Source organism: Rhinoraja longicauda, chromosome 23 (assembly GCF_053455715.1).
Source record: "Rhinoraja longicauda isolate Sanriku21f chromosome 23, sRhiLon1.1, whole genome shotgun sequence".
Classification (NCBI taxonomy): Eukaryota; Metazoa; Chordata; class Chondrichthyes; order Rajiformes; family Arhynchobatidae; genus Rhinoraja; species Rhinoraja longicauda.
In genome coordinates, this window is record NC_135975.1 from 13,340,101 (window position 1) to 13,365,485 (window position 25,385).

At 38.5% G+C, this 25,385-nt stretch overlaps 1 protein-coding gene across 5 annotated transcripts in view; it reads left to right on the forward strand.

Moving 5' to 3' along the window:
* The window catches only part of LOC144604876 (plexin-B2-like), a 190,431-nt gene that overhangs the window by 127,655 nt on the left and 37,391 nt on the right, over positions 1-25,385 (forward strand). For all 5 annotated transcript variants that reach the window (XM_078419665.1, XM_078419660.1, XM_078419661.1 and 2 more), the window contains 13 exons: positions 3,190-3,312; positions 4,583-4,683; positions 6,724-6,850; positions 7,327-7,486; positions 8,597-8,717; positions 9,717-9,828; positions 14,576-14,677; positions 16,215-16,313; positions 19,781-19,862; positions 21,676-21,851; positions 22,182-22,330; positions 24,435-24,540; positions 24,830-24,966. In XM_078419665.1, coding sequence (XP_078275791.1) covers positions 3,190-3,312; positions 4,583-4,683; positions 6,724-6,850; positions 7,327-7,486; positions 8,597-8,717; positions 9,717-9,828; positions 14,576-14,677; positions 16,215-16,313; positions 19,781-19,862; positions 21,676-21,851; positions 22,182-22,330; positions 24,435-24,540; positions 24,830-24,966 — 1,595 coding nt within the window. The remainder of the gene's footprint in view (positions 1-3,189; positions 3,313-4,582; positions 4,684-6,723; positions 6,851-7,326; positions 7,487-8,596; positions 8,718-9,716; positions 9,829-14,575; positions 14,678-16,214; positions 16,314-19,780; positions 19,863-21,675; positions 21,852-22,181; positions 22,331-24,434; positions 24,541-24,829; positions 24,967-25,385) is intronic.

Here is a 25,385-nt window from a genome sequence, read left to right on the forward strand (position 1 = left end):
CAATTGGAAACTAGAAAACCACTTGGATGTTGCTAAGCCAATTTTAAAAAAGCTGTATTTAAACTGAAGAGAGAAAAAAACTATAATCATAGGTTAAAGTAACAGCTGATGTACAGTAACAGGTTGCCTTTAATACTTTTAATGCATAGAAAATCATCTTTAATACATAAAACTACGTAATACTTTAATACATCAAGCAAAACCGAGGAAAGGATGAGCCAAAAAGACAACAAGACCAAGCTCGACTAACTGGAGAATGAAAAAGTCTGCAGTATTTGATAGCAACTGGATTTTGCTACCATGCAAGAGCAGTCAAAGCAAAACTAAAAATTACGTCATGGTTAGACTACATAGTGGATACCGAGGTGATCCATGCTGGTGGTGTCTATGGTGGATCGTTGTCCTTCCAGCTGTTTAACAGCCTGTCTACCTAGTCCGAAAAAGTGTCTCGACCCAAAATGTCACCTATTCCTTCTCTCCAGAGATGCTGCCTGTCCCGCTGAGTTACTCCAGATATTTGATTCTACCTAGTTTTGATTAATACTTTTTATCTTTTTAAACTTTTGTAATATGAACACTTCTATAAATGTAAAAATCTAGATTTAAAAAGTTTTAGACTTGCTGGTTCACCGCACTGCCGTGTACCATCACAAGAAAAAGCACCGCTTGCTAGTGTACAGAGACACATCCTGTTGAAAGGTTTAAGGGCCTGTCCCACTTAGGCCATTTTAAGGCGACTGCCGGCGACTAGGCTGTCACCGAACGTTCGCCGGGGTGTCGCGGGGATGATCGTGAGGAGTCTTCCAATGATCGTAGTGGATCTCGGCGCGTCACTGAGAAATCAAACGGTTTGAAATCTCTCAGCGACAGCTGGCTTGTCGCCAGGTATCGTTGCTTATTGCGGTCACTGTCGCCTGCTGTCCCCGGGTTTGATAGGTTCTCTTAGATACATTTAGAAGCACATAATATTAAAATAAGTAAAGTAATTTCAAAATACTATAAAATGCTTGTGTTTAACCAATTTATTTACCGTCAGGACATTTGACAGGTAGATTGGAGGCAACAGTTTGACGGTCAGGTAAGGGTGGGAATTTTCGCGATATTTTTGGCCTCAGTCATTACATTTAAAGTGAGCTCCAAACCCAGTTATGCAACCCAGAAACCAGATATACACCTCCCTTACATATTCAAAGAATGCCCTCATACTTTTCACAAAAATCCATTGAACCACTTTTTAAATTATTATTTTTTAATACAGCTAGTAGTAAACTGGAAGTAAATCCAGTTTATTCCTTGTTACAGTGAAGCTTGGTTTTTAAGTAACCCATACAAGGTGTTATAGTTCAAAACTCTCAAGTACTTACCGACTTGTCAGTGATTTCAGCGAAAACCAGGACGCCGGAGAAGCGTGGGAATTTTCGCGGTTTCAGAAGACGATGTAATCTCGACCTGACTCGGCTTGTCGTGGTCATTGTCGTCGGTTAAAAGAAAAGTTTGGCGATCTGCTACGACTTTGACAGTCGCCGGCAGTCGACAAAAAGATCGCCTAAGTGGGACAGGCCCTTTAGTCTGTCATCAGAATTCCTCATTAAACTATGTCAAAAGTAGCTGATGTGAATATGAAGACTGATGCCCAGTTGCAGGTGATCATAGATTTTGAGAGTTTTTTCATGGAGTTATTTAAAAATGTAAATGTTTCTATAAGTTTTGGGAAGATGCAAAGGGGAATTAGATAGGAAGAATAAGATGAACAATTATATAATATACTAGACCAAGTGGACCCGTTGGGCCTAAACCGCTCCTGCATTGGTGCAGCACCCTATCCTCCCCCCCCCTCCCCCTCCCTTCCCCCTTCCCCCTCCCCCTCTCCTCCCCCTCTCCCCCCCTCCCCTCCCACCCCCCTCCATCCTCCCCCCACTCCATCCCCCTCAACCCCCCCTTATCCTCCCCCCAGCCACCCTAGGAGATAGATTTAAACTTTAAAATGTGCATGACTAAAAATATAACACTGATTTCAATGAAACTTCTTCCATTAGCACCAAGGGGACGACGGTGAGTAAGGTGGGCCTAAAATTGTCGCGCTATCGTGTACCGTTTTGGCTGTAGTTCAGGAACAAACAAACAAACAAACGAGTGTTTTAGTATATAGATGAAGTTTACATTCTAGCAGTAATCATACAGAAGGAACAATGGTGTAATCATGTAACAGTTTCCTTTCATTAATTGTAAGTACAATAAATTCTGAATAAAGGAGGCACATGGAACTGGAGCTGCTGGAATCTTTAGCAAAACACAAAGTCCTGGAGAAACTCATAGGATCAGGCAACATCTGTGGGGAGAATGGATAGGCGATGTTTCGGGTTGTGACCCTTCTTTAGACTAATTCTAGTATGCTGGGAAAGGGAGGTGGGGGCGGGACAAAATCTGGCAGGCAATAAGTGGATACAAATGAGGGAATTTGAATGGCAGATGGAAGGAGTAAGTGACAAAGGCTAGAGGTTGAAATGAGACAATAGGTTGTCTGATAAGGATAAAAGAAGAGGAGTAAAATGTAAAACCAGAGAGGGATATGGGTTGAAGGGGAAAGGAGGGAATACACGAGAGACTCGGGGAAACAAGTGTATGGAGGGGAAAGGAGCAGGGTGAGTGAGGGGTGGGGAAATAATGGGAGAAATGGGTGCGCACCAGAATGGGCAGGAGGGTCACGGGAAAGAGAGTGAATGGGGGAGGTATTACTTAAAATTGGAGGATTCTGCGTTCGTACCGTTGAATAATCTATTTTGTGATTATTCTTTCGAAAGAGCTGCAAAATGCCTTGGGGAGTGATGCTGGTGTGTGACTTAGACTGATGTGAAATATGCATGAGAGTGTTTAATAAAATTATTAAAATGTAGTATTTACTATTCAAAATACTGAATGACATGCGTATTTTCATGTTTGTTCATATTTTCCCAAACATGAAGCAAAAGAGTGTCAAATACAGTTTTATCATTTGAAACCTGAATGTGTTTTTTTAGTTTATTGAAAACGAGAAAAGTATTTTAAATCCAAGATTGGTGTTTTCAAAAAATGTCCCTTAAATAAGGGAGCAACTTGTATATTACTGCAAATTATTCATTAGGTTTTACGGTAAACATATGGGTATGTCTTTTTCTTTCAGTGCAATGACAAATGTTCACTATTCAACAGGTTTTTCTGGACAACACGGCAGAAGAATATCAAACTATTTTTATGAATTTAAGCAGCGAAGTGAATAGTGACCTTGTTTTTGATGCAAAAAAGGATCACCTGTATGTGGTGACAGGTAAAAAGGTAATGCATCATTTTAATGTGTTTTTTTCTAATTTAGATCTAAAGATGAGTCTTAAAACACTGTGCATTGTCATATTAATGCCCAAATCACAGTACCTTTCGGTACCTTTCGGCATCAACTAATAATGCATCTTTCTTTCGTACCTAACCAGATATTGTAGCATGTGCCGGTTACACAATGCAGAAAGCAAGTTATTCATTTCAGAGACAGGCAAATTGTGGATTTTGTTACAATTTATCTGAGGGATATTTTTGAGACAAATTTTCAATCGGAAGCAACTTGTTCTGGCTTTGTTATTTTAAAATAAATTCTGCCAGTGCCCTATGTTGTAAAATTCCTATCAAAAATGGGAGGCATGGCCAGAGATAATTGTGAACTTTTAGCAAAAAGACACAGCACTCCAAAGACGTACAGGTATGTAGGTTAATTGGCTGGGTAAATGTAAAAATGTAAAAATTGTCCCTAGTGGGCGTAGGATAGTGTTAATGTACGGGGATCGTTGGGTGGCACGGACTTGGTGGGCCGAAAAGGCCTGTTTCCGGCTGTATATATATGATATGATATGATAAATATTTAAACACAAGACTTCATCTTTGGGGATGTGTGAGGAAACCTGAGCACTCAAGGGAAGCACATGTGGTTACAGAAAGAATGTGCAAACTCCAAACAGCAAACAAGGTCAGGGTTGAACCCAGATACCTGGAGCTACAGTATGAGGCAGCAGCTCTAAATCCTCTGCCACTACGCTGCCTGCTGAAATGAATGGAGTTAGTGAACCTGCCTGAGTTTAACCTGACACAGATTTAGTGAGCAGCTTTCCCAGAATAACAGCTGAGAAGCTGGCTCTCTGTCAATGTACTGTACGACTTTTACATTTGTGCATGCCTAAACAAGTGTCTTAAAATGACTGACATGGGGAATCGAGGCTAGCACATTGTTTTAGAGTATAGAACATAGAATAGTACAGCACAGGAATAGGCCCTTCAGCCCACAATTTCTGTGCCAAACATGATGTCTTCAAAACACCAGGCATGATTTCCGGAGGGCATACCTTGTCATACAAAGGCAGCAATTAAGTGAAATCTATTCAATATGTTGATTTTTTTTGTACCTGTGGAGTGCATTTGTTGTGAAACAGTACAAAATAAAGACATGCCATACATAGTTGCAGTCGGTTTGAATTAAAGAAAAAATGTTAAATTACTTCACTTTCTGTATTTCAAAATGTGCATACTATAAGTTTTATTTTGGTAAAAACATGTCTTACAGATCACGCGTCTACCTGTACAGGAATGCACCAACTCCAAAACTTGTGATTCATGCATTGCATCTAAAGATCCTTATTGCGGTTGGTGTGCAGCAGAGAGTGTGTAAGTCTAGTTGATTGTGGAGTTTGCCCTTGATAGTGTCAGGAGTAGTCAATCTGTGGAACAGACTTCCCAGTAAGATGCGGAAGCAGTCGGAAGTAATTGGTTCAGGTCAAATCCTTTTCTCACTTGAAGGGCAAGTACCTGCAAGGAGTGGCTTGTTTCACTCTATTTTCATGTAAATAAATATTACATGACAACTTCTGATAAAGCACTCTCTTGGCACATGTGAATGTTAATTTAGGATGAAACTTGCTTAGAAAATGTTAATGAAGAGTGTAGACTTTTATGTGCTGCTTCAGTAGCACTTGGTGGACAAACTCATTCTTTGCTGTTATCAGGGCACGCTTCCCCTGTACTTTATACCTTAAATCATTGTCAAACATTTTCTCAATGTCCATTTTTACTTTCATCGTCCCTTCTCTTCCTTTTGTTGCATTTCTTTTGTCAAAGTTTACATTTGAAACATTAACTCAGCTGTGTGGACACCTGTTGACCAGATGTATTTTTCCAGGACTGTTTTTGTTTTAGTTGTTCCAGAATCAGGATTTATTTTGCTTTATTTTTATCCAGTCCCCTTTTGAAGGACTTCATGGAATCAACATTCTTGCAAATTCTATTTCACTAATATGTGGTGTGCCAGCCAGAGATGGGAAAACATTTTCTTCCCAACATTCTGCCTTAGCTGAGGCTTAGTTTTTATTTTTAGTTTATAAACTTAAAATTAAGCTGCCTGCTTACATCTGCTTTATCATAGCCACAAAAATTCAGAAATGCTGCCCCTTTTAATTCAGCTTTTCTGGAATGATGAGTGCATGGGCTGGGAGTCTGTGGTCCTTATTGTTGTCTTTATGAATCAATTTTGATATCCCCTCGTGCCCAGTAAATTCTTTGCCTTACATTTTGAATTGTTGAATAAAGACACACTTAACTAACTGATAACCGGTACTAGCATATTTGCAGTTTCATGTTTTTAATTTGCATTCTGTTTTCAGGGCATCAATGACACAATATTTAAAATTAATTTCTTTACAGAATTTGCTGTCAAATGGACTCTGAAGGAAACTCTCAAAATTTAACAGAGGAAATGTTCACAATTAATAATATTTGTATATATTGGAAATAAAATATTTATTCTTTTGAATATTTGATATCTATATGTCCATAAATGGCTGAGTCATGTGCAGCTATTTAACCTAAATGCCAGATTATTTTTTTAATAGGGAAAACCATCACCTGCAGTACCAAGGGTGAGGAAATTAAAGGAGATAAATGTTTAGACACATGCTACAGACTGCCAGAGAATATAAGTGACAAAGGTTCAAGGGAGAATGTTTTCCTAGTTTTAAAGCCCTCAGTCTTGATTCCAGCATGGCAAATCTTTTAAGATGACTGAATTCATAGCACATCATAACAAATAGTATTTCCATTCATGAATACACGAATTACGAGCAAGTGTAGCCAACTTGGCTCCTCGAGCCTCTTCTGTCATTCATTAAGATCATGACTTCATGATTAATTTGATTTAATCCTCAATTCCACATTCCTATCTACCTACATTAATCTCATATCCCTTTATCTATGTGCTTCTGTTTTAAAAATATTTAAACACTACTCCAACCAGCCTTTGAAGAAGGTTTCCAAAATCTTATTAACCTTTGAGGAATTTTTTTTGCTTCATATTTGTCGTAAACAGATGGCCCCTTTTTCATAGTGACCACAGTTTTAGATTCTCCCATGAGAGGAAACAACCTTTCTACATCCACCCGGTCAAAATCTCTAAAATCTTGCAAATTCCAATCACATCCCCTCTCAATCTTCTAACCATTAGTGGATACATCTAGCCTATCTAATATGCCCTTGTAAGGCAACCTACCCACTCCAGGTATTAGTCTAGTAAATATTATATGAACTCCCTTGAATAAGGAGACCAGTACTTTTATGTATTTCAAATGCAGTGTTGCCAAGACCATATATAGCCAAAGCATTTCAGTATGTGTTTAGACCAATGGATGAACCAATGTCTATCACATGTCTTATCAGATGTTCAAGGAAGTCGGACTGTCCCAAAGCTGGTGAAAAAGACCATTGGCTGTGGAGTCTGGACAAAAGATGTGTGACAGTTATTAGTGCTTTTCCTCAGAATATGAGTCGAAATGAAGAAGGCCGGGTATGCATCATTGTTTGTAGTTCAAAGTTTTACTGTTGGGTTAGTGGTTCTGAGGTAACGATTAATACTATCAATCTGTTTGTGTGATTGCATTAAAAATTCCAAATGTTATATTTCTAAATTAATACCGAGAATGCTTGATCGCTGTCCATATTTCCTGTGATAATTTTTTGGTGATAATTAGACTATTACACTAAATAAAATTGTAACAATAATGAATATATTTTTGAACAATGCATTTATTCTGATCATCTATTGGACATAGTTGCTATTCCTTCAAATAATTTTGCATATGTTTTTCATATGTTTATGACTTTAAAATGTGGTTTGCAATTAACAGCCAATAATGCCTGAATTAAAATTAAGGAATTCTGTTTTGATATTTATGTATTAGGATAACAACTCAATTTATAAATCATGCAAAATAATTTTAATGTAATAATTTAATAAATAATTTGTCTTTTTAATAAAATCAGGTACAACTGAAAGTTGACCCGTTCCCTGCTTTATCAAGCAATGACACCATTGAGTGTTTTTTCAATAATATTAAGAGTGTTGAAACAAGCTACACAACAGATTCTGTTACCTGTCAGTCTCCACCTGTGAGTGAAATTACTGCTACACCTCCAGGTCAAGGTGAGTTCTCACACTGAAGGATATATTTGTTGAAGAAACCTCCCTAATAAAAATATGTTTGGGACATTATAATTCTGAATTTGGATATAATAAAGACATATTACCAAGGCTGATCTTTTAAAAAAATGTAAAGCTTATTAAATTTACCCTTGGTAGACACAAAATGCTGGAGTAACTCAGTGGGTCAGGCAGCATCTCAGGAGAGAAGGAATGGGTGACGTTTCGGGTCGAGATCCTTCTTTTCCTACACATTAAATTTACCCTAAACTTGTTTCAATGAAGTTATAAAGAAATGTCTACAGCTAATGTACTATGAAGCAGTTGTGAAAGATAGGTCTTTGTTTTTCGTTTAGGCACACAATTAAATGCTTAGATCCTTGCTAAGTTGCAAGACCATGCAACAGAAGCTCAATGCCACGATACTGAAAATGAACTCTGGCTTGCTTCGCCAACCTGTTTTTAAAACTCCTGTCTGAGTTAGTACTCAGATATTAGTGAACCATTGTTACTTGTACTTAATTCTATCGTACAATTAACATAACAGAGGAAATCAAATGTGTTTTTTTAAACTGAATGCTACGATAGCAATATATATATGATGATAGCAGAATGTACTGAAAATTTTATTTGTCACATTTGTTACATGAGCAAAAATTACAGGAGCTGCCATTGTTAGAGTACAAAGTATTTTTTTTGAAAATTCATTCTTGATATGTAGAAATAGATTAGAATTTTGATTGGGGTACTTCATCAGTTTAACGTCTCTATTTTTGCTAATCAGTCTATATTCCATTCCCTTTTGCTATTTCAATTTAGATTGCATTTACTCTTGTCCTTATTGTTCCCATTGATTATGTAAAGCTTCTGAACTTTGGTCGATTCCTCAATGAGCCTGTCCATTGAGATGTCACCTAAACTTTAGTAGCGAAATGTTCAATGGTTTAAACCTTGAACTGAAACACCCAACTCATGATATTTGATTCCCTCTATTGTCTCATAAAACATTATTCTTCTCTCCAACTTAAAAGCAAGGTTGCGGATTGTTGTCATGACATTGTTTTTTTCAATGCAGAGCTTGACATACAATTGAATGTGTTCTTTTCTTTGTAGATTATGCTGATGTTGAAGTAAAACTGATGTATGTGAGCAGAGGGAAAGAAGTAGCTTTCACAAGAATACGTTATTCATTTTATGACTGCAATGCTGCCATAAAATTGTTTCCCAATATTCCGTAAGCAATTTTTCTTTCAAACATGATTGACAGCACCAGTTAAGATATCTGTATTATTTTAAAGGAATCTGTCAGGTGTGCATTATTATTTCATTCAACATTATGTGTTTAAGGGAATACTAGATGTTTAACCTTGACGCTTGTTGGAAAAATACTGTTACTATCAAGTATTTATTTGCTTTTCCGTTCTTTCTTGCCCATTTAGTTTTGCAAGTTGCAACTGAGGATTGAGTGCAGGAAGGAGGGAGGGCTGTCAAGTCAAGTCAAGTTTATTTGTCACATACACCTGTGGGGGAATTAGAAAGAAATGAGTAACTGTCAGTAGTCCTTTAATAAAAATAAATAAATATTCAGTTTGAAGTTTGATACCTCGCATACAAGTTGATGGCTGTCTTTGGTAACGATAATTGGTTACTTGTCAATTTTTCATCAGAAGTACTGGTATTGATTCAGACTTCTAACCAAATTGATTACATCCTTGTCAGTAAATAATATATTGAAAGACTTTAGAAAAGTAGGTATATTAATTATAGAATGGTACTTGGCCACTGTTGCAGATTTGTAACATCATTATGAAGGAACATGCTTTAGTCACGAAACCTGGTTAATTTGGTATACAGCATTCATTTATTTTCATTGGTTCTTCAAAAGGGTAAATATTCCTTTCAGTTTATTTTCGGAGATGGGGGGGGTGGCAATGTCAACACTTATTGTTCATGCATGGTTCCTTTGAAAGAAGGAGACAAAATTAAGAGTCAACCATATTGCTCAATTTCAGTTCATCTGTAATTTCATATTGTTGTAACAATGTGACAATGTTTGCTAAGATATTATTTTTCCATGTAATGCTGATTAATCTCAATTGCCATATGGTGACAATTGAATTTAATATTCCTTATATTTTACTGTTGAAGCCTCAGACTAGGAAACAATAATTTTAACCAGGGACTTGATCATTGTTGTGATGCAGTAATAAACATGCGCATGTTTACTGTGTAGGTGCGATTCCTGTGTGGGGAGCAGGTGGACCTGTAATTGGGATATTTCAGAACACAAATGTAAAGATGGTATTGGCAATGCCGACCAATCAAATATTATTCAAAGTAAAATGGTAAGAATTGCTTTATTGTCCAAAATACTGTGAGGTCAGGTGAAAACAACAAAATGTGCACATCAATCAAAGTAATATTTGACCAACTGATAATAAAGTCTGTAATTTGAGACACAATGGAATCCTGTCCTGGTAAACAGGGATATATAGCAAAATGTTAAATATCCCCAGTGAACTACAAGGCAACATTATTAAATAGATCTGTAATAAGAGATGTGTGTCCAGCAAATTCCCAGCATTAGCTTTTCATTGCTTTGCACCAAAACCACACACTGTTAAGAGTTTTATATGCTAACTCTGATCAGATCTGGTTACTTGCCACATATTTCATGAAAACACTAATGTTTTCTTATTGCAGTTGAATACTTGCAGATATTCCTAATGAACAGGTTCTGGATATAGCAGAAATTTTATGGTATAGAGAAATAACTAAAATAATTTTGTAAAATTAGGAAAATACGTTGGGGGAAATATAATGTACTATCTTTGTTTTATAGTTTGGGAATGTCTGGCATGTAGGCAATTTCCTCTGCACTGTATGTTAATATTTAAAAATATATCATCTATGTTCTGCCTATTAATTTTCTTCATTCTAAATTCAAGTGCCTGATTTAAAACAGAACTGTAAATTTGACTCTAAAATTGAGACTACGCAATAGTGGTGCTACAGTGCAACTATTGGCTTCTGGGTGGGATTACAGCATTTGAGAATAATGCATTCACAAAGTTTTTTTAAAAATGCAAATATTGAATTTAAATAAAAATATTAGGAATGATACATTGAGGTAGCAACTGAATTACAACTGTGCACTTTGATCCAATTATCTCTCCTGCCTTTGACCTTGCTGTATTTACAATCACGTTGATCTTGCATATTTGTCTTTCCATATTTAATGCCACGGGAGATTGCATCATGCTTAAACTATTTATGATTCCAAGTGAAGTGCTTATTTAAAGAATTTTAAAAAAGAAATTATATATACACCAATTGCATGGAGTTGAATGGATGCCTTCTCATCTAATGACATTAATCCATAGTGGTGTGAGCTGGCAATCTTCTGGTCACTTGAACAAAATCATTGCTTATGTGTGAGCTGAGAAAGTGAGTGCTGACGGTCAATTTGATCTTGAAGAAGGATAAAAATTAGCATGGTTCTGAGAAGCAAGCCACAGCTTTCAGAGTTCAATGAAGTTGTAAAACTTGCTGATACCCTGCTGAGTCCACTGAATTTCCCTCCTTTAATTGTTATTACTTTGTTTGAAACTCACGAAAACCTGAAGCTTCCTGCTCTCTTTTTGTGAGGGCTGGTATGTCACTCCTTGCCCTGAGGCTTGCTTTTTTTCTCCTGGCATTATGTTTTTCCCAAGTGGAAAAGGGACTGAAAATTGATGAGTGGTTCTTAAAAGAAATAAATGGAACTGTGAGAATTATGCACAGTATATCTGCTTGGAGTAAGAGAAAAGCACAATGGCAAGGCATTGAAGAGATGATGATCAAGAATCACAAATTTTAGCAGGTAGGTGCAGCAAGTGGTTTGGAAGGCCATAGGCATGTTGGTCTTTATTGCAGGGTTGGAGTTCAAAAATGGGGAAGTATGTTACCATTGTACAGAGTGCTGCTGAGCCATACCTGGAGTACAGACACAGTTTTGGTTCCTGTCTGTAAGCAAAGCATACACTGACATTTGCAGCGGTTCAAAGGAGCTTCACTTTGATCATTCCTGGGATGAGGCTTGTTCCAACAAAAAAAAGATTTTTTTGAAGCTTAGAAGAACACATGATAATATTATTGAATTATGTAAGGGCCTTAGGGGGCATGACAAGGCAGATGTTGAAATATATCTGCAAATTGTAGAAGTTACGAGGTTAGGGGCGTTTATTTAAATGATGTCATAGAGTTATAGATTGATACAGTGCGGAAACAGGCCCTTCGGCCCAACTCGCCCACCACGGCCAACAATGTCCCAGCTACCCTAATCCCACTTGCCTGCGCTTGGTCCATAACCCTCCAAACCTGTCGTACCCATGTACCTGTCTAACTGTTTCTTAAACAATGGGATAGTCCCAGCCTCAACTACTTCCTCTAGCAGCTTGTTCCATACACCCACCACCCTCTGTGTGAATCTATGTCCTCTGGTCCTCAATTCCCCTACTCTGGGTAAAAGACTGTGCATCTACCTGATATATTCCTCTCATGATTTTGTGTGTGGAAACTTTTCAGAGGATGGTGAATTTTTGGTTGTGGAAGTCAGGATGTTGGGGATATTTAAAGGGGAAGTAGATAAACTTTTGAAAGAAGGTAATTGAAGGGTATGGAGAACTGAAGCCAATGGAGAAAGCCAATGGAATGTTGGCCTTCGTAACAAGAGGGGTTGAGTATAGGAGCAAAGAGGTCCTTCTACAGTTGTACCGGGCCCTGGTGAGACCGCACCTGGAGTACTGTGTGCAGTTTTGGTCTCCAAATTTGAGGAAGGATGTTCTTGCTATGGAGGGCGTGCAGCGTAGGTTCACTAGGTTAATTCCCGGAATGGCGGGACTGTCGTATGTTGAAAGGCTGGAGCGATTGGGCTTGTATACACTGGAATTTAGAAGGATGAGGGGGGATCTTATTGAAACATATAAGATAATTAGGGGATTGGACACATTAGAGGCAGATAACATGTTCCCAATGTTGGGGGAGTCCAGAACAAGGGGCCACAGTTTGAGAATAAGGGGTAGGCCATTTAGAACGGAGATGAGGAAGAACTTTTTCAGTCAGAGAGTGGTGAAGGTGTGGAATTCTCTGCCTCAGAGGGCAGTGGAGGCCAGTTCGTTGGATGCTTTCAAGAGAGAGCTGGATAGAGCTCTTAAGGATAGCGGAGTGAGGGGGTATGGGGAGAAGGCAGGAACGGGGTACTGATTGAGAGTGATCAGCCATGATCGCATTGAATGGCGGTGCTGGCTCGAAGGGCTGAATGGCCTACTCCTGCACCTATTGTCTATTGTCTATTGTCTATTGTCTGACATGGAGGAGGAGATGAAAACTGAGGCAAACCAGCCATGATCACATTGAGTAGTGTGCTGCTGGTAAGGGGCCACCTGGCCTATTCCTCCTGTTTTCTTAAATGTAACGGTGTGTGGAAGATAAACTTGAGAATGGAATATTAGGAGCAACTTCTCCCTATTTTCCATTCATAGTTTGAATTCCACACAATGGACTATTCAAACATGATTTTAAAAAAAGGAGACTACTCAGCCCCACGGGTGTAAGGGTGTATGACGAGGATAGTGCTGGTATGAGAAGGAAAAGTTATAGATGTTTGATATATTGAACTAGTTATGTTATATTTAAGAATAAGGGGTGGGCCATTTAGAATGGAGATGAGGAAAAACTTTTTCACTCAGAGAGTTGTAAATCTGTGGAATTCTCTGCCTCAGAAGGCAGTGTAGGCCAATTCTCTGAATGCTTTCAAGAGAGAGTTAGATAGAGCTCTTAATGATAGCAGAGTCAGGGAGAGGGCAGGAACGGGGTACTGATTGTGGATGATCAGCCATGATCACATTGAATGGCGGTGCTGGCTTGAAGGGCCGAATGGCCTACTCCTGCACCTTTTGTCTATTGTCTATTTTACACATAGTTGTTGCAGTAATATGCGATGGAGGAAAAGTAACTATTGAGTGTGGCAAAGGAGTGGGTAAAAGGTGTATTGTGTAGGCAGTCTATCAATCACTGCAATAAAGGCCCGGGTCATGCTAGTCATAGAATGATACAGTGTGGAAACAGGTCCTTCGGCTCAACTTGCCCACACTGGCCAACATATCCCAGCTACACTAGTCCCACCTGCCTGCGTTTGGTCCATATCCCACCAAACCTGTCCTATCCACGTAACAGGTCTTGCACAGGTAATACTATGAGGCTTGCCAACATCATTTCCCAGCCCAAGGGCCAAAGATATAAGACTTGAGCTATTTATTGCATATGTGGATGATGTGTTGTATAAGTCAGTTCCAATGAGAAGGACCACAACAACCCCATCTATATTGTGCAAGTGTCTTTCGTAAACCAAAATATGTATCTGTTGTGTACATTTTAATTTATTCTTTATGGTCTATATAGTCTCAAAAACTTACTGAATACTCGAATATGAACTTGCATCAGAATTGGGAAACCAGTTTTAAGATGCACAAAGGGGAGAAGGGAATAGCTCTGAGAGTGGGGTTAAGAAGGAAAGATAGATCATCCATGATTGCATTGAAGAGAAGACTAGATGGGCCAAATGGCCTAATACTGCTCTTATAACTTATGAACTTATGAAAAGAAAACATTGGATGAAAGTTCCCCATAATACCTATTTTAGGCAGCTGGGTAGGGGGGAAATTCCACATTTTGCTTCACCTGATTAAATCTTTGTTTTATGTTAGATTGTAAATACTCTTTATAAAGTGGAATCTGACTGCTTCCAGTTCCTTGTTTTTTCATTAATTAATCTAAATGAAGCTTGCTGCAGTAAGGGTGGTTCAGATTCTCCCCCAATTAAAAAAGCACTATCAATGTGTGAGAAATTTTAAATGAATAGAACTGAAGGGAAGTTTAATTGGAAGTTAACATTTTGGTCAGGGACCCTTCCTCAGGGCCTGGTCAGCATTTCTGTATTTGTTACCGATTCCAGCTTGTGTGGTTTTATTTGTTTTCAAGTTGTTAAATTGATGATTTGTCATAAAAGTAGTATTTTGCATGTAAGTCATTAAAGTTATTGTTTGTTTCTAGGCTCAAATGTGTCCACAATTTGGAAATCCTTCACCACTGTTCATACCAGTGGATGTATCGAATAGCATTGCATATGAAGGGAAAAATCTTGATTTCTATAAGGTAAGTCTAAACATAGAACAGAACAGGACAGCACAGGAACAGGCCCTTTGGCTCACAATATCTGTGCCAAACATGAATCCAAAGCCAACTCTTATCTGCCTGCACTTAATCCATATTCCTCCATTCACTGCATATCTAAAAATCTCTTAATGTGCTTATCTAAAAGTCTTTCAAATGCCACTATTCTATCTGCCTCCACCACCAACCCTGGCATTGTGCCCCAGGCACTCACCAATCTTGTGTAAAAAAACAAAACTTGTCCCACACATCTCCTTTAAACTTTGCCCCTCTCATGTTAAAGCTATGCCCTCTAATATTTGATATTACCATCCTGGGAGAAAAGTTATGATTGTTTACTTTATTTATGCCTCATAATTTCATATGCTTCTATCAGGTCTTTTCTCAACTTCTCGCATTCCAGAGAAAACAATTCAAGTCTGTCCAACCTCTTTCTGCAGCTAATACCCCTAATCTAGGTATCATTCTGGTAAACCATCTATCTCTACACCCTCTCCAAAGCCTCCTCATCCTTTCTGTAATGGCACAACCTGAACTGCGCTCTAACCAATGTGCTCTAACCAAAGTTCTATAAATCTGCATCATGACTGTGACTCTTATACTCAATGCCCCGACCAGTGAAGGCAGGCAAAGTTATGCCTCCTTTATCACTCTATCTACTCCATACAAGTTATGGAGTTGGACACCAAGACCCCTGTGCACAATGCTGTTCAGGGTCATGCCTTTAATTGTACATTTTCCCCTTGCATTCAACCTCCCAAAGTGCAACACCTTGCACTTGCTCAAATTAAACACCATCTGTCATTCTCCACCTATTTCTGGAACTAATCTACATCCTGCTATATAATTTGACAGTCAACCACAAAGTCCGCGATCCCAGCAATCTTGGTGGTGTCACCTGCAAACTTGCCAACAAACCCGTCTATCTTTATTTCCAAATCATATATATATATATCACAAACAACAGAGGTACCAGCACAGATCTCTGCAGAAATCCACTGGTCTCAGACGTCCAGCCTTATTATCATCTTTCCACTAAAACCCTCTGTCTTCTTTCAGTGTGCCAGTTCTGAATCCATACCCTAATCATAGTAATCATAATCGTAATTTATTAGCCAAGTATGTTTTGCAACATTCGAGGAATTTGATTTGCCATACAGTCATACCAAAAAAGCAACAAGACACACAACTACATAAAAAGTTGATATAAACATCCACCACTGTGACTCCTCCCCATTCCCCACTGTGATGGAAGGCAAGAATGTCTTGTCTTCTTTCCTCCTTTTCTCTCTCGGAGTTGAACCATCTGCAGGGGAGGGAGGGGGGTGCGGGGTACAGACTTCGTCTAGTGCCTTACTAAAACCCATGTAGACAACATCCAGTGCCCTACCCTCATTGATCACCTTCGTCATCTCCTCAAAAAACTCAGTCACATTAGTAAGGCAAGATCTGCTGTGCATAAACCATGCTGGCTGTCCCTAATTAATCAATTCACTTTTCATATGTTTGCTGCATACAGGAGAATCTGTTGAAACTAGTGATTACTGTCGATTCCAAAGAATACACCTATGATGCCATGAAAACATCATTAAATATGTTTTCCAGTGATAGGATTAAGGTTAGTAATTCAACTGAATGTGCTTCTTACTGTGTTATATGATTTACTTTGGGTATATTTTTAAAGCTTGCAGCTAATAATGGCATTAAGAACCCCACAACCCCTTGGGTGGATTCATTACTTTTGCAATATCATGTATGTAATGATTAGTTCTTACAAACAAAGTCTTCCTTCTGCCATGCCATTACCGACCATCAAGTGTTCATCTGTACTAATTCCATTTACCAGCACTTATTTCATAGCCTGTTCTGCCTGACCATTCATGTGCCTGTGCAGGTACTTTTATATGTTGTGTGAGTATCTGTCTCTTCCACCTCCGTAGTTAATGCGTTACAGATTGCAACCACTCCAATCCCTTCTTGCCCCTTGCCTTAAACATTTGCCCTCTGGTTGTGGACTTGGGGAAACATTCCTCGATATCCAATTTACCTATGTCCCTCATAATTTTGGATACAGGCAATCTGTTCATAACCTGAACTATTTGCGAATCGGAATTGAACAGAAACAGAGTGTGGGAGAATATCATAGCAACAGGTTTGACGGGAGAGTAAGCAGGCATGGGAAGCAGCCAGTCTCTCTGACTAAGTAAGTCTGTTCTGTGCTTCCAGCTTAGATTTTTCAAACCACCCATGTCCTCTGGAACAATGCACAGATTATCCTTTTCCCTGGTTAACTTCTCACTCCTATAACTGTTAAAGGATTTTCCTTAATCTCATGTGAAACATATTTCCTCGCACCTCTTTGTGCCTTTAATTTAGTTTTTAAGTAGTCCCTGCATATTTTCTCTGAAAGACCTTACCTGTTTACAATGCTCCACATGCTTCCTTTTTAAAAAATCAAGCCCTCTATATTTATGACATACAGGATTCTCTGGACTTGCCTTCCCTACCTTTCAGCTTCACAGGAACACGTTGGCTCAGAACACTCATTATTTCACTGTTAGAAGACTACGACTTGCTGGATGGAGATTTGCCTACAAGTAGCATCTCCCAGGTTCTGCTTAATGATAGTGAAATCATGTGTTCAGCACTTTACTTTCTGGACAACACTTGAACATAGAAAAACTAAGAAAAATAGGTGCAGGAGTAGGCCATTCGGCCCTCCAAGCCAGCATATGATCGTGACTGATCATCTAAAATCTGTACCCCGTTCCTGCTTTTTCCCCTTATCCCATGATTCCTTTAGCCCTAAGAGCTAAATCTAACTCTCTCTTGAAAACATCCAGAGAATTGGCCTCCACTGTCTTCTGTGGCAGAGAATTCCACAGATTCCCTACTCTCTGGGTGAAGAAGTTTTTCCTCATCTCAGACCTAAATGGCCTACCCCTTAAACTGTGACCCCTGGTTCTGGACTCCCTCAACATCGGGAATTTTTTTCCTGCATCTAGCCTGTCCAATCCTTTAAGAGCCTTTAGCATCTTTAATCTTTAATCTTTAATCTTTAGCATCTTTAGGATGCACCATAGAGAGCATCCTAACGCATGGCATCCCTGTGTGGTACCTCAGCTGCACGGAGGCAGAAAGGAAAGCTCTACAGCGGGTAGTCCATAGAGCTCAGAGGGCCATCGGAACACAGCTACCAGACTTGGAGGGCATCTACAACACACGATGCCTCAGTAAAGCCACCAGCATCCACAAAGACTCTTCACACTCCTGCAACAGTCTGTTCGAACTCCTTCCATCAGGCAGACGATACAAGGCCTTCTACGCCCGCACCTCCAGACTCAGGAACAGCTTCATCCCCAGGGCCATAGCTGCTATGAACCGGTCCTGCTGAGCCGGATGGCCACAATGCATAGATCAACTTGCACTTTACCCTGTCTAAAAACTGTTACAATTGTTTCGTTTCGTTGGGTTGCTGTTAATTACTTAAATTATTGCATCGTCTGGGAGGCGCATTCCCAATCTCGTTGTACCCCTGGGTACAATGACAATAAAGATATATTGTATTGTATTGTATTGTATTGTAAAAACATTTCCAGAACTTACACAGATATGGACTCCAAAATGCTCACCAAGAGATACTTCAACCATTTGTCACACTCCATTCCATGAGATTAGGTCCAACACTGTCCCTTCGAGAGTAAGACTATATATGTACTGGCTCGAAAATCTCTTCCTCAAAATTTCCATTCCCTCGGTGCTTTTCTAACTAACGCAATCTCAGATAGTATTCGTGAGATTGAAATCCTCTCCTTTTCTTCTCACACTTTTGTGATTTGCTGTTTCAATTCATATTTATTTTTATAGATGTCAAACAATTCATTTTCTCCTCGGCCCCTTTAAATTCATAAGCCTCATTAAAATATACAGTAACGATATTAAGTGTAAGAGAAATGTATCCTTAAGACAAGAGAAAGGTTACTTTACAGCTGGAATTTCCAGGGTAGAAATTAGAACTGTTCAATCCATTGCTTCAGACTCAAAACCCACTTAGGCAGGGAGCTTGGTGATCTAGTTTTCAGCCAGAAACCCATGCACTGGCCTAAATCTGAGTGCATATTTCAGTGGCAGAAGATGGGCATTGGAATCCTTCGAATATGCCAAAACACTGGAGTATAATATTCATGTATGCTATTTATAATATTGCCTGATGTATTTTGGTGAAAGCCTTCTGTGTTAATTACTTTAATTTAGCAAATAAATGTAATTCCCATGAGTGATGCTCCGAAGCTTTTCTGGAGTAACGTATTAAATACCAGCATAATACATACTACCTTCCAGACAGCAAAGATAAATTATTAATGCATGAATATCTGTCCAGCTACATGAGAGAAGCAGCTGTATTAGCCTTGGTGGTTTGGAAGGCTGCCCATATAATGTAATTATGTTACTTATTAAGTACTTAAATTTTTATATATTGATACTGGAGCAGAGAGAAAGTCTATTAGAGTTTTATTTTAAGAAGAATGGACATACTGTGTGGCAGTGATGAGTTATTCAATAAACGTTAATTACTGAGATGATTAAGCTCAAGCTTTGTTTCCCAAATTTATGGTCCCCTCACAACGTTCTTTGTGCAAGACTGACCACCTCCCAGCAACGTACAACTGACATCGAGTCTGGGTTTGAACATTGAATGCCATCCAATGCTGGGGAAATCCTGGATGCTTTAAAAACCTGTGCAATTTTTTTTGTCAAATGTAAACTTCTGTATTCATGATTCCTTGCCAATTGTTTGGTTGAATTTCGAGTCTGCACATGTGGTTATTAGATAGGATTAGACATTTGTTTTTCCAGTAAAAATGTAGCCATATGTGGGGTTAGTTTACGAGTCTGCATTTCTCCTCTTTCCTGCTTTACACAGGCCAATATGCCACCCGTGCTCCCAAAACCTTGTTTTCTCACTGCAAGCAAAGATAAATGAAATAAAATCTGCACTTGCCACCAGATTTCATTCAGTAGTTTGTTGAGTTTTAAATAAACTCTTTGTTAAAATTGTTAATTATTCAAAATTTTCTCTTGTAGCTTTCCTCTGATGAAAATGAAACCCTTACCCTTCGTTTCTCTGTGCAAGCAGACGGAAAGACGATTGACAGTAAACTGGATGGTAAGTGAGAGATATTTTAGTCTCAGAAATTGGAAAATTAAGTTCAAGAACATGGTGCAATATGAGAGGACACTATTACGTTTGGAATCAGCTCTTACATTTAATGTATTTCTGAAAATTATTTTCCCACTCGCCTACTCCAGAAAATGTTTGCCGGTTTGCTTTTGAAGATACAGGAACTGCAGATGCTGGGAAATTGAGCATAACACCAAGTGCTGGAGGAACTTAACAGGCCAGGCAGTGTCTGTGGAGGGATTGGACAGGCGACATTTCGGGGTCAGGAGAATGAAGAATGGTCCCAACTTGAAATGTCACCTGTCCATTCTCTCCACAGATACTACTTGAGCATCTATGTTCTTCAGCACTTTACATTTTGCTCAGTTTGCTTTTGGTGTCTCCACGCCCAGCATTCTTTCAGAGCTTTGTTTTCTTCATTCCTATCTTAGATTAGGATAATTGTAGCACTATTATCATGATCCTGAGTGGTGATTGAATTTAAGGATCTGTCTAGATTATACATTAGTTTTGCAAAGAATGAAAGATTTAGCAAGTGGTTGTAATGTTCAAAATCGATTCCACATATTTCAGAGGATCTCCTCTCTTCAGGCAGTGATCTAATTATATAATATTAATACGGTGTGTTTAAACACTAAATTCTCTGGTGGTGGCTTATGTATCTGAACTTGAAGGCTGTCAAATTTTGTGATGGAGCTTGATGTGTTTCAGGTAGCTACCTGTGTTTCAGGTAGCTTGATGATGCAATCAGGCTTCCTGGATAATTGATTTAGCATTTCTGTGCTAATTCTGCTTCAATGGAAAATAAAAGGTGCTCTTGTGAATGAAAGTCTTAAAAATACTTTAATCTATTGATCAGCATCATCCAGGAACGTGTTGATGCATGTCACAGGGTTTTGTTTCAAATAAAACATGCAGATTAGTCAGTGAAATTAAGAACACATAGTTTCATTATTCTTCTGTTTTCTGTAGGGCAGCTTAAAAGGGAGATGCAAATGGACCTGTCTGTCCCAAAAAACATACAACAGCAGTGTTCATCTATATACTAAAACTCTTGTTTGTTTGTTTGTTTGTTCCTGAACTACAGCCAAAACAGTGCATGATAGTGCAACAATTTTAGGTCCACCTTACTCACCATCGTTCCTTTGGTGCTAATGGAAGAAGTTTCAATGAAATCGGTGTTATATATTAAAAATTATTCACATTTTAAAGTTTAAATCTATCTCCTAGGGAGGGGGGAGGGGAGTAGGGGGGGGGGGGGGGTGCTGCACCAATGCAGGAGAGGTTTGGACCCAAGGGGTCCACTTGGTTTAGTTTGTTTTAAGGTTGACCTCTTCCATATGTCCATCTTGAATGAGGATCATGACCTATTTCTAGGATTCCTCAATCAAATGTTAGGCAAGTTCTGCCACAGTACCTAAACTGGGATTAGAAACAGGCTGAGTCAGTACATATTTGCTTGTTTGGTTAAGAAATTGAGCTAGGTTTCAGGTTGAATATGTTGCAGTATGTTTAGAAGCACTGAAATATGTCATGAAAGTGTGTTGGAAAGGATAAATTAAGTCCCTTGAAAATCAATTCTTTGCTCTTCCCAGAATAATGGTTACTTAAATAAACTTCAAGGAAGGGAAGAGTTTTGAACAAAACCATCTTTTGTGTATTGCTTGATTAGCCTTGCAATCATTAATCTTTACAGTAATTGTCTATGCTAATTGGAAATAATTTTCACGAATAGCTACCGTATATGGATAAACAAACACATTCTGGTTTTTAATATTAAAACTTCTTTTAATTTCAGTGATTCTCTACAATTGTGGATACAGCAACACCGACTGCAGTCTATGCCTCAGTGCAGAGCAAAAATACATGTGTGTTTGGTGTAACAGTGCAAATGGAAAAAAATGTGTTTTTGGAATGCTTTGTAAAGTTCCGATTAATAATACGAATGATTGTCCAGCCCCAACTATCTTGCAGGTACTTTACCTCCCTTCGTATTATGTTCTCCGAATTAGAAAGTGTTTGAGACATCACTAAAACATTATGAGCAGTCAATTATTCACAGTAAAAAAAGGTCCAAATTCAAATGTGCATTTTATGTAAACAATTGAACAGTTTTTGATAGGTAAACCGTTTAAAAAAGAGAGAACTTCATAAAGCATGGCCCTGTGAGGGTGTTTTAATTAAATGTCTGGTCATCTATTTTTTTAAATTGTCAAATTATATATGGAGAACGATCAGCCTTCAAAGAAAAATCAAAACTGCATGTACAGAGTTAACCTAAAAATTAATTCTTCCCTTATTCAGTTGGACCCAGTAAATGGACCACTCGAAGGAGGAATTCTCCTGACCATTAAGGGCTCAAATATTGGAAGACGCCCTGATGATATCAAAGAGATCAAAGTTGGAAATGCATATTGCAGTCCAATCCAGGAAAAATATTTCACTTCTGTCGGGTATGTCAAAAATTATTGTTATTTATGAGTAACAATTGCATTAAAATATTGCATCAAAAATAATGGGTTACCACTATGATTTAATTACTAAATATGACAATGTTTGCTCACTCATTCATGTTTGAAAATGACCTCTTTTAACAGGCTGTTCTTAACTGTACTTTCACTGAGCTATGTCAGTGACAAAATTTTACTTGTTTATCAAAATAAGTTTTTTAGATTGGATATAGATCTTCAATGGTTGCAAGTTTTTTGACTTAATAATAGATTGTGGTGCAGCGGATGTAATTAAATTTTGTTAATTTATCAGACTGTTAATTGTCATGAAAGCCTGCATTTCTTAATTACACTGCTCAGAGAATAATCATCTGCTTCCAAAGATAAAGTGATGAAGACCTTTATCAGAATACAATAAGAAAGAAAGAAATATCAGGAAAGTTTGTTCACTTTGATTTACTTTGGCATAAAGTCCTTGGGATATTTAAGTTAACAGATAGTCTATTCTGATCTGCTTCTAACTGGCTGTGGTGATCCAAAGACTGTGGTGTTCTTGCTCCATGGTACACTGTCTAGTAGCGACATGTTTGTTTCAGTCAAAAATGATCTTTTCAGATGGTTCCTGTGATTCCCCTACCATTTCAGGTTCAACAAAAGTATTTAGTGTGGGTTTGGCTATTTTCCATAGCATTTTACTTTGTGTCTTGAGATTGTGGAAGATCTATCTGTCATCACTGCAAAGACAGCTAGCGGAAGGAAAGGCAAGACTGGTCCTGGATTTCATATCAGTTTTTTCAATATGTCTGGAATGTTTACCTCTTTGATGCAAAAATTAATGCAGACTTATCATTCAATGTGTTCACTATTTCTTTATCTTCCTTATAATGTCACTGTTATTGCACTAAATGTTGTATCCTTTATCTGTAAATCGTGGACAGATTGATTGTAATCATGCATAGTCTTGTCTTTGACTGGATGACATGCAACAAAAAACTTTTCACTGTACCTTGGTACACGTGGCAATAATAAACTAAACTAAGAACTAAAAGGTCCATATTGTTCCTTATTTTTCCCAATATATTTGTAGATTTTTAAAAATATCCTTTCCAAATTTGTTTCAGAATTTTTTTGTAGCCGTTAGTCGCCATTTTCCTGAACTTCCCATCTCTCGCTGTTGCCAGGATGTGTCCCAGATTTTCTCTTTCCATATAGTTTTTGACTTGCGCCTTTGATACATAACATATGGGCCAAATCCAACTTCTGGGATGGTTCCATGCACCCCTTGAGCACTTTTGTAGCTTCTGTAATGTCTACTTCTGCTTCATTTGATTGGTTGCCAAACTAATTGCCCCAGCTGTGGGCTTTTGAGCAGTTCCCAGCAATCTGCAGAACCGAAGATAGACACAAAAAGCTGGAGTAACTCAGCAGGACAGGTAACCTCTCTGGAGAGAAGGAATGGTCCTGTCCCACTGAGTTACTCCAGCTTTTTGTGTCTATCCTTCTTGCACAATCTGCAAAACCGTCCCTTCTCCTTCCAGGAGTCTCAGCTGGCAGAAAGGCTTGATGAGCAAGAATAATTCTGTAGAAGCCAGAAAGCAGAGGTAAACTTGACTCTTTAGTCACCAAAACCTTCTCTCCCCTACATCTAATCCAAGGGACCAGGCTCCATTTAGATCAATGTCAACGATGGCCCAAGGTTCAGTGCTAAGACCCTGGTCCTTATTCTGCTCTCAACAGATCTACTGTACTGTTGGCAAGAGTCTAACTATCTGGAACACTTGTGTTACAGCATTGTTGTTTCTTAATGGTATCAACTGTAATTTCAAAGATCTATTTTAAAGTGCTGTTGAGCCACATTGAACAGTATGATTCAAAAAATTACCATTTCTGTCTGGTTGCCTACCAAATCCTAGCTCTGTTAGAGATAGGAATGTGCTCTTGAAGCACAATGATTATTGAGATGGGTGGCAACAGTAATGTGTCACGGTTCCTGAATTAGGGGGTGGGAATCGCTGCACATACGATTCAACTTTGATTGATTCTGCTTTTATTTATTAAGTTATTCAAATTGATGGTTTAAATGATTTTTTTTAAACTATGTTTGCAGGGTTGTTTGTAAATTAGGTGGAGTTTCTGAACCACAAAGTCATTTGGTTCGCATTGAGACAAATAATAACAAAGTGGGAATGTCTGCTATGAAGTTCACATACACTGTGAGTATTCACTGGCCATAGAATTTTACTAGAACTCTGGTTTCATAACTCCTTTTTACATTAATCTTAAATGAAAAAAAAACAGATTTTTATCCAATATCTCAACAATAAAAAAAATGTACTTAATGCTAACTTTATAAGATGTATTCTAAGAAGAAATAATATTTGGGAAAAAAAGAAACATTTGTCAACTTGCTTAATGAAGAAGCCGCACAGAGAACACTGAAATACTGTGAATTTCCAAATATATGTAATACAACTAATCTTTTGTTTTTTTACAACTGTTCAGGACCCTAAGCCTATGGCTATTAGTCCATCTCGAGGGATACATGCTGGAGGAACCAGTCTAACAATCACCGGAGAGAACCTAAACACTGGAAAGCAAGAGGATGTAAAAGTGATGCTTGGCGAGATTCAATGCACTCTGTAAGTGGAACAAAACATTGATCTTGGGGAAGGACTATAAAATAAAACATTGTGACAGTTGTGTCAGATTTGCAGCTGTGATTTGAGCTGGGGAGGGATTTGACCTCAGGAGGAAGAAAGCAAGAGCTGCTGTTTGTAAATAGAGCGGCTGCTTTACAGAGAGCCCACTGTACATGGACAGTCACAGAAATGACAGGTGAATGAGATTAGGTGAGTTGTAGGGGAGGGCCTGCTGTGTTATCGATGGGCTAATATCCAGAGGGTTAAAATGGGAGGTAGTCTACGAGTTTGTTGCATGCAAGTGATTAAGATGCGCCTTCAGATATCTTGGTTGTACACAATGTGCTGTGTAATAGGGCGGCCATGGTGGCGCAGCGGTAGAGTTGCTGCCATACAGTGAATGCAGCGCTGGAGACCCG